This window comes from Plectropomus leopardus, chromosome 22, assembly GCF_026936395.1.
Source record: "Plectropomus leopardus strain MGB_pleo_1.0 chromosome 22, ASM2693639v1, whole genome shotgun sequence".
NCBI lineage: Eukaryota > Metazoa > Chordata > Actinopteri > Perciformes > Serranidae > Plectropomus > Plectropomus leopardus.
In genome coordinates, this window is record NC_142197.1 from 17,216,413 (window position 1) to 17,232,263 (window position 15,851).

At 39.5% G+C, this 15,851-nt stretch overlaps 1 protein-coding gene across 3 annotated transcripts in view; it reads left to right on the forward strand.

The window, feature by feature from the left end:
• tbc1d22a (TBC1 domain family, member 22a) overlaps nt 1-15,851 on the forward strand; it is a 161,139-nt gene that overhangs the window by 24,342 nt on the left and 120,946 nt on the right. For all 3 annotated transcript variants that reach the window (XM_088072619.1, XM_042511041.2, XM_042511040.2), the window contains exon 6: nt 5,970-6,040. In XM_088072619.1, coding sequence (XP_087928745.1) covers nt 5,970-6,040 — 71 coding nt within the window. The remainder of the gene's footprint in view (nt 1-5,969; nt 6,041-15,851) is intronic.

A 15,851-nucleotide genomic window follows, 5' to 3' on the forward strand; every position in this document is an offset into this window, starting at 1 on the left:
TTGCCATTTAGGAAATAGACATATTTCCTATAAGAGTTTATTTGCATTAGAATGAAGAGATTTTATTTCACAGATGGATTACATTTTTGTGCAGGTCTCCGAAGAAAGTAGCGGTTTTGCATGGGACTAATAAAAAAGTGTGAAGCTGGAAAAGAAATATTTTCTAGTAGGGCTGACCGTTGTCCTTTCATGTACTGTACCAGTGCAGTGCATCAGTACTACCTGGGTCTATCAGGCTCGTATTGGGCTAACTGATTTAGATTCTGCAGCGGTCCATCTCTCTGTTGGAGAGTGTTTAGAAGACAGCGCGTAGAGGCTGTGTGTGCGCTTTTCTGTATATGATGTATGGGTCTAACCGGCACATCTGCTTGTTCTGCTGGCCACATGGTGCCAAGTAAATATTTGCCCCTTGCCCTTTCCACACACTTCTACATAAGCCACACACAAACACTTTTTCTTCTACAAGCCTCTCCTGCATTACAAAGTGATTGACCAAAGGGGATGGGGCTTTCTGGAGATCACTGCAGCGTCAGGATGTAAAGACTATTAGCCAACTCACGTCCTTTCACCCCTCCTCTCTGTAACCCCCTATGGTGAGATTAATGCCAGTTGGGGGAAATATAACATAGTTTAATTAAGCCAGAGCCCACAAGATTCATGGGCTCATTTCTTTGTCTGACAGTGCAAATGAAGGTTCAAAAGGTGCAAGGCAAGAGGAGAGACACCCCTGACTAGCTGTTTGGAGCGTAATGAATGTAGGGGAGCACACTGGATAACAATATCACCCTTAAACTCTTAGACTTTGTTGTGAGTGGTTTCTACTTAACTTTGTTGCAGTTGTTCCTCTCTGCATGTGTAAAAGGTGGACATCATTGCAAGCAGTGGTGCATACATTATACAAATATGCACACACATACAAGTTCTCGATGCAGAGATTCAGAGATGTAAAACTTTTTTTGTGGTGTCACGAAAAGTGCCTCTACAGGCCAGCAGTAAGATATGCCATGTCGTGTTTGTAGTGTTTTGTCTTCCAACTGACAACTATCAGAGTCACCAAGCCTGCAATGGATTTTGGAGGTCGATATCCAAAGCTCATTTTGATAAATTTTTGATTTAAAATCAAAATCGCAACAACCCTAGTGCTTTGACATGCAGTAGTTGCAATCAATTGCCACAGCTCCTCAATTAGTCTTTCATGAGCCTGCAAAAAAGGACGTGCTCTAATGAACCACGCTGGGACTTGAAACGATTTCAGCACAGAGACAGGACCAGAGTGCCATCAGTTTTGCCCATGCTGGCATCAATATTGCATTATACCATATCAGTAATATGCGATATTGCTTGAGCCCTTTTCCGTGATAAATCAGAAAACAAGCTGAAGTGATTTGTCAAAAGTGTCCATCCATCAATTTAGCATTGAACTCTTATAGCAGGGGTGCCCAAACTTTTTCCATTGGAAGGCCAAAACTGACACCTAATGGTAGACCATGGGCCTTAAGTGAACACCTATTATACTGTATTGTTCAGATGCAAAATGGTACTATTATCCATTAATGGTACCATGTTTTTATTTTATTTTTTTACTAGGAACATCTGCTGACTCAAATTACACCTCATGGCAGGCAAACTCTGGCCCACAGGCACCACTCTGGGCAACCCTGTGAATTCTTTTTCATTTTCAAAATCTATTACCTACATTACTCATGATTCTACTCAGATAGCTGGCTGTTAGCTGTGAGCTGCTAGCCTCAAGATGAGAATATGGTGCGTTCCATTTACACTGGGAAGTCTGGATTTCAGAGTTGGAAATTTAAGCAGAGATGCAGTTGGATTTCAGTTGGACTTCTGTCTTATTATGTCTCATTAAAACAGGCACACATACAGTATTGTCCAACTTCTATATGTGGACATGCTGTGTGTGCAAAACTCTGTGAAATCTGTTTTTATGAACTGGTATTGCTAACAATGGCTAACCTGGCTAGAACTGGTATTGCTAACATCTTGGATTTCCAACTTGTATGGGAAGCAAATTTGTATTTCCTAGTATGGCAAAGGCATGACCAGCCCTACTCTGCCTTACTCCGCCCCTTGATTGACTTACCCTGACTTTGTCACCCAAACCTTAACCAATCCCACTCCTCTTGCCCTAATCGTACTAATGCAGCCAACGGTGGCAACAAGTGCCAGCCAATCAGAGAGAGTAGGGCGGGTCATTCCTTCACTATCCTAGGAGGTAAATGGTATGCACACATATTTAGTGGGTTACAGAAGTCTGATTACCTCAATGATTTCCTACTCCATGCCCCCAGATTTCTCTCTTTTATAAAATTATACCCTTCAACCCCAGCTGACGCTGACTCAAGTGTCATCAGTTGAGGCACTTTATGAGATTTCACACAACTCCCTCTTTACAAAAGGCTTTATTCAGCTTTCTTTTTTACACATCCACTATTTCTCTCTCTATAAACAGACTTTAATGTGTAAAATTGGTAGAGTTCTTCTATAAGTGCCTCAAGGTGCCAATGTCAGAAAATTGAGGCAAATTGGACTGTCAAATTGAATAACAGTATGTCACTCCCTCCAGGAAATACATGACACTGCGGTTGTTCATTACTGATGGATTTATTTGTCTCAACTGCAATAAAGTCACCATCACCGTCATCGAATCCACCGTTGAACTATTTAAAATACATGACTATGTACGACGAGGCAGTTTACTTTTTTTTAACTCTTAAACCTTCAGGTAGAGTGTAAAATTTCTGCCACTTCACGTTGTCTTATAGAAAAATCTGCTCAAACTAAATGTGTCCCCACAACAAAATATGTAAACATGGTTCCTGCTTGGTGTTAAAAGAAAACATTTTTCCAGTGTAATGTTAGTGCAAAAACAAATCAATATTCATGAAAAAAGTCACATAAATAATGTGTATATAAACATCAAATAATGATAAATAATGATTATAGAAGTAAGTATGTACATTATAAGCACAGTGCGAATTATGCTTGTAAGCTACAAATTCAGAGGGGAGGCAAAAGCTTTTCTTAGACCTGAGCTTTCATTATGTCTGCACACACTATTATTTGGTAGCAATACGCACACACGCACTTTCACACATCGCATTCCACTTGTTGTACTCCAGAGGAGAGGGAACGAAAGGAGCGAGGAGACACGGAGAGAATCCGTGGAAATCTTGCAGCACCTTTGCTTTGCAACTTTTATGGTCTCTGTCATGTCTGAGGGAGTTTTTTTCATCTGTTTTTTAAACGCGACTCGCAGCATCACAGGTAACCTTGGGGTAATCGAAACCTTCCCATACTGTGAGGCTCTGACTCCATCCGAACCAACAGAGGCGTGCTGTGCACTAGATCACTGTATTGAATTTCTATATAATTAAAGTCGCCGGGGACAAGGTAAGGGAGAAATTTTAAGTGGAAGATGCACAGAAACTATAGTGAATAAATAGCTTCTCCCATCAGCTCAACAAGCTCTAATGCGTTTCACTCAATTTAGCCAATGGACTTAGCCCATTGCTGTTTAGCTGATTGCTATTTCCTATTCTGCTATCTGTCTCTGACTCTCCATTGCATTTGCCTTGAAGAACAGGCACGGCAGAGTCATTTGGCAGCACTAATCAATACCGTTCACTCTGCACGAAGGGCTTATCAATTTTCAGCCTGTGCCTTGAATAAGAGTCGAGGAAGAATTTGGCCTATTCATTAGGTACAGTTGTCCCCCCCCCCCTTTTCCTCAGAAAAGTATATTAAGGCAGTGCCATTTCATTTGCACAGAAATCAATTTCCCCTCCTCCGTTCACTCTGGGAACGCAGGTAAAACAGTGGCAGCGCAATTACAAGTGAAGAGATTTCCATTGCGTTTTTATGTTTGCCTCAGTTTAGCTGTGGCAACTCGTCTTGTTGAATGCTAATGGGAGGGTTTGTAGACTCGCAGGGCTCGGGCAGAGGGAGACCTATCTGTGAATAATGGATGAGTTAATGTTAGCGAGGAACTCATCTAGGATCCTCCTGCTTCTTAAGAAATACTGCTGAAAAGCCCGCAGTCGTATATCTTGAATATCCGAAACTGCCTCGTCCCGGTCGACAAGGTCACTCAGTGATTTCACTTCCCTTACTGAAACAGTTATTTGGTTGAAGAGTATATGATGGGAAGAAAATGTGTCATGGATTATCCAAAGGAAATTGACTATTACATCATAGGAGACCTGACGTGGGTGAGAATCAGTCACATTGGTAAATAATGTGTTTTCCATTGAATTGGGGGGAGACACTGGGCATGAGTGAGGTCAAATCTGAGCTCTGAGCAAAAACTGTCACAGATACACTGCTGCAAACAATAGCTTTAACTCTTTTCATAAACATGATCTCTTTTTGCTGCAGGGGAATTATATCCCACACCTTTACTGTGGGCTAGTTATTGTGTTTGATTCACTAAAAACAGAATGAAATAGAAGACACAGGTTACTAAATACCACAAGATCCCGCTGATCCCTACACCCACCCATCTTCTCTTACTATCAGTGTGTGTGTGTGTGCTAGAGAGAGACAGATACGGGCTGGGTGTCTGTGTAGAACTTAGCATTAGGCTATATTTTCTGGGTCTTCATGGACCCAAAGGGAACTACTCTGTGCCAATTTAAAAGTTCAATTTGCACCTCTCCATCAGATTTATTTTACATTATAGCCAGTCGGATCTCCCAGCTGGCCCGGAGAGAATCTAGTTAATAATCCACTTCTAACCCATCAGATAATTTCAGTGAAGTAAAAGAGAGACAGGAAGGGGAGTCTTGAAAGTGAGGACATGATTGGTTAGTAGATTGAGTGATTGAATGATGTGCAAGAAAATTCAATAATGGTTTGAAAATAGCTTTTATTTGGAAGATTTTGTGTCATCGTGGATCAGTTCTAGAGTTCCCCACAGGTGTGAAATATACTTGTAGTAGCCAACGGAAAGGGCCGGCATTAACACAAGTGAAAAGCAGCGATACAGGGCTATGTGTCATCAATACAGCATATGAGCAGATGTCAAAATTTTATGCTGCAGTGGTAAAAATCGGTAGAATTGAAACTCGGGAGAACAGAAGGGGTAGGGCAGGAAAATCAAAAGGGTTGGCAAGCGTTGGATGCATATGTTGAAATTTATTGTAATCAGATCATTCTTATCCTATTTTTTATTCTTTATAGTATTTATATTAGACTATGAGTGTTTTTTCTTGCCAGAGTCTCTCGCTGCTAGCAGAGAAAGTAGACCAGCTGCCAAAATGATCACAAGCCTGGTGGTTTTGTGTCAAAGACTTTTTTTTTACTCCAGAGAGGGCCTTTTCGTTTTTATGTTACCTGAAGGCCACTGCAGGCTCTCTAGGGTTAGGGAAGGCGAGTGTGGAACAACAATGTCTTAAATACTACATATCATGTCATAAACTCAATAATTACCAATGAAAACATGGACCACATACTGCACTTGTCACAGCTGGAGGCTGATAAATGCACATTAATTATGGTGGAAGGCAGAGAAGCAATCTCTATATTTAGAGACAAAAAGACAGACAAATGAAAATTTGTTTTGCTTCCAAAGAAAGTAAATTTATTTCAATTAAACTTGTTTTCAGGTGAAAGTGGTTATACGAGTTCATTTTCTTCATTTATTTTGTACTTCCAGCTCAGTATCTCTTTGGCTGTTAATTGCATCATTCCTAATCTGTAATCAGAAATGTCATATATTGATATTTGAGATGAATATCCCAAATTCTCAGCGCAGATATACATATTATACTTTCTGTGGTTGGTCAAGCTCTGGCAATAAGACAAGAAATAACACTGGTGATAATGTAATATTTTTGGATGTTATCTTCCTGCAATTTAATAGGTAAACCTCCTGGTGGAAATCAAAGACTTTGTTTGAAATGTGGTGAATCTAAAATGGTCCCTCTGGTTTTTGTGGTCTTGTTTTACAGAGGAGCTACGGAAACTCAGCTGGTCTGGAATCCCGCGACAGGTTCGGCCGATAACGTGGAAGCTGCTTTCAGTAAGTTTTATATATGGCATACACACACGCGCACACACACACACAGATGCTGTACATATATAATGTACATTCAGCCAGCAGCAGGCGCATTGAAACAAACACTAATTTGTGTAAAACATAACAACACTTGCATACAAACACCCTCAAAGACAAAAAACTACGTAGCCTCATACATAAAAGCGCAAGTGAAAACCGAGATTCATCAAATGCACACAGGCACATGCACAAACTTACACACACACACGGATATTATCGCACAAATAATAAACACATTACAGATGATCATAGGCACACACACACATACACACATACACACACACACACACACACCAAAAAAGTTGCTGTCATGTTCTGTCTCCCAACCCCCTCCCTTTTTTGATTTATGAAGACTGGTAACAGTCCTGCTTTTTTTTTTTTTTCAAACTTCAATAGGGAAAATTAATTGCGAGGCACAAATAATTTATTCATGAGACACGCGGTGTGTTTACTCATTAAGCCATTGTTGTGGTGTACAGCTCCTAGTCTGCAGAGAGAAGACTGGCTTTTTGAACGCCATGACTCTCCCATTAATTACTGCACAATAGCTAATGTGCCGCAGAAAAGATGTCATTAAAGGTGTGTGTGTGTGTGTCCCTGTTTGTGTTTTTTGGTGGTGGGAGGTTACCAACTGGGTGCTTTAACCATTAATGGCTGCTTTGTTTGGTGCTCTACTGAAGTGAGGGCTCATAACGGCGTATGAAGATACAAAGCATTGGCTGCAGTGTAGGCAGCCAGGTATGGGGGTGGGAGGGGCACCTCAGCACTTTAACAGCCTGTTTGTGTGTGTGTGTGTGTGTGTGTGTGTGTGTGTGTGTGTCTGTGTGTGTGTGAGAGAGAGATTTAGCTAATGTACCATAGATAACACGCAATTAATGGTTTGTTCGAGTGTGTGTTTGATCGTGCATGTTTGTCTGTCTCTTTTTGTGAGTACATACAGTACATTTTGTGTGCATGCTAGTGTGGGTAGCAGTTAAAAACGTTTCATGTTCATATTCATATGTTTGTATGTTTTTTTTGTAAATATAATGAGAACACTGTGAACATTGGTGCTGCAAAGCACAGCTGCCCTGCGGCTTGTGTAAATGATAGCTGGACCGCCTGAAGGAACATGAAGGAACAAAAACAGGTCTAAACATGGTATACAGAGGACAGAAAAGGTAGAAATGAGAGGAAAAAAAATAAATGAACGGGTTTTAGGATAACAAGGAGTAGTGCCACATTTTGGGTTATACATCTTTAGAGCTTTAGAGATGCTGGTTTTCAGATTTTTTGAACTCTGGAGAGAGCTTACCTGTTTCCTCATGCCTACACCAAACAAGCACCAGAGCAGCCGCTAAAGGTTACACTACACACAGAAATAATGGTTCCTCAGGGGTCCTCTGAAGGGGCTGAGGTTCTGCCCAAAATCATTTGCTTCTGATAAACCCTTTTCTCAAGAAATGTTTTTCAAGGTTTTTTTGTAAGACTGAGGGTTTCATTAATAGCCCTTTTCATCCCAAAAATCCCCTGTCTGTAGAACAGAATATTTTAAGGATTGCTGAAAGCATGGATGTTAAAAGAGTCTCACCCTGAAATATTCAAATGATTACACATTCATCAAACTGTATTTTTATATGTAGATGCTACTGAAATCCCCTGGATCAATTCATGTTATTGGTATTCTGCTATATTCGATTTCTTCTTTTTTTTTTTACGGGTACCTGGTACTTGGGATTTCATGAAAAACATGATTGTGAGTGTTGCGGATTGTGCTGGATCACATTAGCCTGGCCCGTTAGCAGTGTCATAAAGGTCTAAGACACTAAAAGTGCTCAATGTGTGCGTCTTGAAATACACCTATTGTTTTAAATGGCCAGCAAACACCCAAAGCATTATGAGGTGCACAGCTAAAAAGAAATATGAACTTAAATTTATAATAATAATAATCAAATAAATACATTTTTAAAAGTTGATTGGCAAGATGTTTAGTGATTTTTAGTTCTTATTTTGGTTCCAATGGTTCTAGGTATAACCCTCCATGTAGGGTTCTGGGCAGAAGCTCTCAGGGGGTTCCAGATGAAACTTTTCTAAAAGAAAGGACCCTAAACAGATTTCTCCAGTGGTAGGCAAATCCAGCCGCAGGGCCAATCATGACCCTCAGACAGATTTTAAATGGTGAGCGGCGTATCTTTCAGGAAACACTATATGTGGCCCGCCGCACAATATTGTTTGATTGAACATTTTGCTTTTTTTCAGTTTTTTTTCTGCTCGTTGAAGGGGTTATCATACACTTTGTAGACATGCACCAAGTAGGAACTAAGCAGGCAAACCAAAACGAACAATAAAACAAACAAAAAAAAAAAACAGTGGGAAGAATATTTTTTCAGTGGAAGAATAAGCAGTTTTGTTGCCAAATTTGTATGTAATGTTTTTTTAGAAACCCATTTAATGTAAAAAGCAACTGGCCCCCATTTTTTTCACATTATCTAATCTGGCCCCCAATTAATAAAAAGTTAGCACACCCATGCCCTATGGGGACAAGGTGAAGAGCCCAATATGGTTCTAGTAAGCATAAACTCTTTAAAAAAGTGCTATGCTAGGATAAACTAAGGCTCAAGCTGCATAGTTACCCTACAGACATGAGAGTGGTATTGATATTCTCATCTAACCTAAGGCAAGAAAGCAAATAAGTATATTTAACAATTTCTTCAAAGTCATATCTTACCAAGTATGAAATATTCACTCTCTTCAAGGCTGCAAACTGGCTGTAAAAGGTTGTACTTTTGTCTTTACAGAGAAATCAAATGTGGACAGCTTGAATTTCTCAGAGGAGCTAAAGCTTCTCCAATCGTGGTGTACTCACCCTGTAGCTTCCAAAGAGCTAGTTTATTACCTCAGTTCAGGAGATAGTCTTAATATTTGATTTACAACTTAGTGTTTTGTTAGAAACCAACACAAACTGTCGCTTTGCTGTCCAGCATGGTCATCACAAGCCAAGACATGTTATCTTTTGTTTCTCTCTTCCATGAGCATGCACAGATTGGACGTGGTTTTAACAAGATTAAATGCAGTATAATGGAATATGCCTCATATCTTCATTGAGTACGCTTATGTCCAGATGACTTTGACAGATATATAGGAGGTGTTTTGACTGCACAAACTTAAGATCCATATCTGAAGTTATCTCAGTCCCTCCTCTTGAGGTTTTCAATACATTCCTGGAGCCTCGTGCAGTGAATTATCCCAGGGTTAAATCCAAGGTTCGGATTAAAGCGAAAAGTGGGCACAGTGTCAAAAGCAATCATATCTTCTGAAGTGTCATAACACTTGACTGCCTTCTCTGTCCTGTCTGAGGTATGATCCAGTGCAGAAATAGATAGCAGGGATCAGGCTCGAAAAATCTATTCCCCGTCGGGCACGCACACACACACTCATTCAAACTCTCAGCCCACGTTTGTATTCCATACACTTGGCAGAGGCACCTAATAAAACTTCACTCCAGTGGTGTCCCTTGTGCCCTTCTCCTGTTCACCAGCGTGCACCAACTTATTTGATCCCCCCTCCACCCCACAGAAGGCATGCTTTAGCCATGCTCTTCTTTTACCTGACAAAGACGAGAAACGAGTTTTCCCTACTCTGGTCTGAGCTCGGTAATGCTCTCCCCCAGTGGCCTGCATTTGCTACCACATCCCAAAAATGGTATATAACTGTCCCCACTGTTGTGAGCCTGTGTGGAAATTAAGAATGTTCACATTTAGCTTTTTGCCCCCGATCCGGGTTATTTTATATTGGGTGTCTGCAGATACCAAGTCCTGATCTGATACTTATAATACACAAAAGAAAATGTCTGCATCCAAATGATTAAGTTTTCTGTTTTTTTTTGTTTTTTTTTTTTTTTTACAAAAATAGCAATTCCTTTGCTATTTTTTTTACAAAAATAGTAAAGGAATAAAAAATATTATATTATATTGTATTATATTTTATGGTACTCACAATTCCACTTTGTGTAGCATTGTAATAAAAGGAGAGAACACTATAAATTAGTAATATAATCACAATTCCACTTCAAAGTATTGTTAAAGCGTACCTTTAATATTCCCAGTCACAAAAAAATCTATTATAACTTATAGGGTTAGGGTTAGGCTAAACTGAAATATCTGCTGCAAATCTTCATCTCAGTTTACGACACCTGTGTGACAGCAGACATAAACAAAAGATTGGGCAGAGCGCATGCTTAAAATAAGTGATCCTGGTCAATTAAAAATGTGTTGACCAGGTCCTTTACCAATCCTTCTGATCTGATCGGGACATTGCTAGTGGAAATTAAAAATCAGTCTAAAAAAAGGAGGATTTTCTCCATCAAGGCTGAGAGGGAGTGAGTAATTAGACTAGATATCTTCTCTGCCTCCTTTCACTATTTGAGCAAGAGGCTCCACAGGTTGCCCCCGGCCCCTAGAAACACATCCGGTTGAACCTCCCATTATTTCAGAAATAATGCCGTCTTATTACTTTTTTTTTTTTTTAAAGACCACTTTGTGTCCACGCCTAAAGGAGAAAGGAGAAATTAAATGGTTTTTCTGCTTTGTGAAAGAATGTCAGCCCGTGGCAATATGTACATTTGCTAATGGAGTGTGGCTGTTAAATGTGAAGTGGTGGGAGAGGAGAAAACTAACTGGCTGTGGAAATATTGATAAAGCTAAAGGGTCATATAAGATGTTTCAGGGAGCGGCGGCAGCAGGGACAGATTCAGATATTATGTTTAACCGTTACCTTACAACAGTACACATAATTAAATCGCCTGAGAGAAGAGAGCAGAGATTTTTTTCATTTGAGGCAGACTTGCAATCAACCTCCCACGGAATGCACATCTTAGCACATCTCACACCTCTGCTAGAACGTCTTGTTCCTTTACAGTTTGTACACGTCAACTGCAGATTCACTGTCACCTCATAAAATTAAAAACTAATACCTGAGCAAGGTACATTTTGTAAACAGATCCAGGACTTGGAATTTTAAGATGTTGCCTTTGTTTATTTATAGCTTTAGTTTGTGAAAAATACTTAATTGACTTATTTTGTGATATGTAGACATGATGTCAGTATTGCTGTTGTGTTTACATGCGTGCGAACATAAGAATCTCACCAACATTTTAGCCAACAGCCACCTACTCTCCAGCCCGCCTACTTGGGTGAGTCCAGAGAAAACAAAAACATTGCTTCAAAGACGACAAATTGTAGCTTACTGGTAGCCTGCAGCTGCACCTTTGGACTGGAGTACACACAGTCCTGATAGTTGTTAGCTTGCCAACCTCTGACAATGAACCAAAAAAGCTAAAAGCTTGTATTTGCAGTTTTACCCCCCAAAAACATCATCCTTCACTCCTTAAATCCACCAGCAAACCCGTAGCCCTGCGATAGTCTGGCGACCTGTCCAGAGTGTACCCCTCCTCTCGCCCAGTAACAGCTGGGATAGGCTCAAGCCCAGAGTAGATTTCACTCTGAGACTGTGGTACAATGAACAACCGAATGGTATATATATTTCACCAGTGCTACTAATAAATGATCCATTCCCAAAACTAGGAAATCTATTTGTGGTGGTAGATGTTTTAAATGTGGCGGGCTGCCCCCAAAAAAATGAATTAGTGGGTAACCCTGAGTGTACTTGCATTATTATGTTATTATATCATCATTATTTTGGTGTTAAATGGTCTCAAAATGACAATAATATCAATCATCTCAATTATTTCTGGGTCAATATATTGTCCAACAGAAGTAGTTATCATTACAGTGTGTGTGGAGATACACTTTGAATTTGACCTGTTAGTGCTGAGTCACCCTCAGTACAGAACATGAGTAACTAAAAGCACCGCCTATTGCTTACAGTGTAGTATCTGTTCCTCCTCTAGGTCATAAAAGAGGAACTTACTTATTGACTAAGCCAGGGGAGGATGTAATTTTTATTTATATGACATGACTAACGTAACACATTACAGTTCATTCAGTTAAACACTGAAGATCTGCTGCTGGGCGGTATAAGAAGTTAATTCATTTAATTGTTAAATATTAGTATTTATGATTTTTCAATAGACTAACAATTAAAAAATAAAGCACTATGTATTGCAAGATAAAGAAAATAAACAATTTAGGCTGTCAAATAGCAAATGGCATCCATGACACAAGCTTTGCCAGACCACAGTTTTCAGCACACTCAATATGGTCTGGCAAAGCCTGAGACCCCTCAGACATCAATACAAACCTTTTTTCATCTGACAGGAGGACATACCTCGTACTTGGCTGTCTTTGGTTTGGAAAACAATAGATACAGTCCAGGAAAAATTGTCAAACCAAAACTAGCCACCAAAGTTCCTGAATAAAATTGAGGTAAAGTGAAAGTTATGTGGTTGCCGTATTGTGCTTCAAAGTTTTAACTCAACCTAAGAGATATAAGTCTGAAAATGAACATGTAGAGGCACGATGACAAGAGCATTTTAAAAAGAAGTTTTATTTGCTCAACTTTTCTGTGCCCATAGTGGTTTGTTTCCAGTCTGCTTTCTGAATAAATGTGCGCCTGCTAAGTAGAAATCAATTTGGATTGCGAGAAGACTAAAAAAAACAAAACAAATTCATTTAAATTCCCCAAATGGATTCCCCAAGCATATTTCCCCTGTTTTTTTTTTTTTTTACTGAGAGCTTACTGAAGTGTAGGATCCATTAGAGGGATGGAAGGATCGAGGGGTAGATTGATGCAAGGAAGAATGAAGAGATGAGGTTTATGTAGACTGATTAACGGAGACAGGAGGAAGCACTGTGCTGCCACATTTTGTACCACTGTCAGGTCATGCGGAGCTGTCTTGCATTTAAGCTTCACTTTCTGTCTTCCATCTCTGTTTTTTAAAATCTCCAGTCACCCTTTTTAACCAGTAGACCACAAATGAAATGGGAATTAGTCACTTAGGTTTAAGCATAAGTACACTTGGATCTTGGGCACTTAATGCACTTAACTGTGAGATACACTCACTTATTTTAATTCTTTAGTTTCAAGAGGAAGCCATGCTGCTTGTGCTGACTGCATCCTTTTCCTTTGAAACAGTTATTCCTGTAATTTTCTGTATGTAACTTTCACAAAACCCTTAGTGACACCTCATTCTGAGGCTGTTATGTAAATTGGGGTGCTCGCACTCCGTAGCCGAGAATAAGCAATTCTGAATCAGCCAAAACAGTGACAAACACAAGACTGACCATGATTGACCCTCATCATGTTGGAACAATGCTAGAAAATAAATTACAATCATATAATCATATTTCGAATTACGTTACTATGTGCAGCGTTCCTATATTTCATTTGGACCATTTGCTCCATAATAATATGAAGAAGCTTGCTGTTTTGCAAATGATTTTATCAGCTGACGCCACAAAGTAGCCAACTAGAAATCCATGCAGAGTAGCATCTAAATAAAACCTTAGCTCAGGTTACGTTTGCCCGATGGCTGCCCCTGCATCGCGCTTGGCTAGCAGACAGGGCCTTGTACCTTTACCTCAGTTATTGTTGACTAGATCAATAGTAAATCATGTATCACATTTGCTGCCAAACTAATTTGGCAAACTTGTCAACTGACATATCCACTCATAGTATTTCGCTGGCAATAATGTCAGCAAGCAAAGTTAGCCACATAGCTTTAACTAAGCTACACTGAATTTATCTGTTTTTGGTTGCTTGGTAATGTTAGCTGATAAAGTCACTTTCAAAGAGATTACATTATAACTTGTTCATTCATTGGCAATAAAAAAAACATTATTACATGTATAAAGCTATAATTATTTTACACAATTTGTAGCCTTGATAATGTGAGAAACCACATATCTGTAACATGTGGACACATTGAAATATACCAGTTTTCCAGTACGCTACCATTAGTGTTAAAGAGAAGCAATAAAATCAAATCATAGTGTAGTGCATGACACAGCTTCTGTCCTCTTTATGGTCTTCAAATCCCCTGGGTGTGTGTGCATGTGTGGTCCTGTCCTATCGAGCAGTAATGCAGCTGCAGTATGATTGACCTCCACTAAGCTGTCCATTAACCTTCAGCACACACATGCTCTCCTCTCCCTCATTTGGCAGAGTGCACATAACACAGGAGCCTACTGTTTTGTAGCTGGTCTGTTGTGGTTCCTGTTTGTGTGTGTGTGTACATTCATGTGTTTGCATATGGAGCAGTTTCAACATGTGACGCTGCATGGACTTTTTGGCAGAGAGCAGCCATGAAAAAAAGTCCCAGTCAGTGCTTAGGCTGATTTCTGTGGACACAAATGTGACCAGTCTGGCTGACTGGCAGCAGCGACAGTCAGAGAGGCAGCAGTCGGGTGGATGGGACAGGAGGTGTGGATGAGTAAGGAGTCTGCCTCCTTCACAGTGTTTTGGTTGCGAAAAGATTTTTTTGTTTTTCAAATTTAGTGACTGAAACAAACAAAGACTATGAAACATACTTTGAATGGTGGTGTTATTGAAGGTAGAGAAGATAGATGGGCTGGCAGGGAATGAAATGTGATGTGTGTGTTTATATGTCATAAAATACACGTATGAGTGTGTGGAAACATGTTTGGGGTTGCATATTTTCACAATTCATGAGAATGTGTTTGCATGCGTTAGCTAAGTGTATATGGGTGTGTGTGTGTGTAAGCAACAAATACACCTCCAGACTCTCCAAGAGTCTCTAGGGGCCTTGTCTAGGTGGAAAAACGACTATGAAACAAAAAAGAGAAACTTTTTGTTGCTGTTCTCTCAGTGATTTTTCTCTAGACAGGTGCCCAAAATTGATACTTTGTGTGTGTGTACATGTGTGTTTCGGTGTGCTTGCTAGCGTATTACAAAAAAAACGGCAGGCAGCTTCCACAAACAGCAGAATCACAACAAAGTAAAGATGCACATAGATAGCAAACACACAAACTGACATACAGACAGTCACTATCAGCCTTTCCAAGCCCTGTTATGTTTTTTTCCATCAAGCCTGATGTGCAGACTGCCTTTGTTGGTGCAGGTAGATGAGTGTAGTTTGATGGCGATTCCACTAAAGCCTGTCCAAAACAGAGTTGCTCTCAGATGTGACTTAACAGCAGCCAAATGCGTTCCCAGGAAAAATCAAAAAAGCTCAGTTTAAATTGAAAGTGATGACAGATAAATGTAAGAGACGGACAGAGATGAAAAGAGCACTGGTCTCCTTCAGCAGTAGTTCTTAACTTTTTTCAGTAATGTACCCCCTTTGAAAGATTTTTTTTCAGCAAAGTACCCTCGGCAGAAAACATTTTTGGTTTAAGAAAAATAAGCCTATATTATATAGCCTATATCAAAGTCTGATTTACCAAACACCAACCTTGTAGCTGAAAAACACTGAAATGTTGCAATTTAAATGTGTAGAATCCATTAATTAATCCATGGCAAAACAGTTTTATGGTTTTTTTTGTTATTATGCGACTCCACCAAGATGGTATTGATCTTTTTAATAAGTTGCACTTACAATTGAGGGATTTAATTATTTTAGGAATTACACAACTGATAATTTTTAAATTAACATCTGAAGAGTTCATTTGCAAAAAACAGATAAGAGCCACTCTTAAAATGAATAAACCACTAGTTTGATTGATATTCCTTTGAGTGCAAAAAAAAATGTGATTCATGAAAATTTAAGAACTTTAAGATATCTTATCAAAACAACCCATAATGGTTTGACTGATATTCCCTGGTTTATACACACAAAAAAACATGTTTTGGAAAAATTACTGAAAAAAGAGGTGTTTCT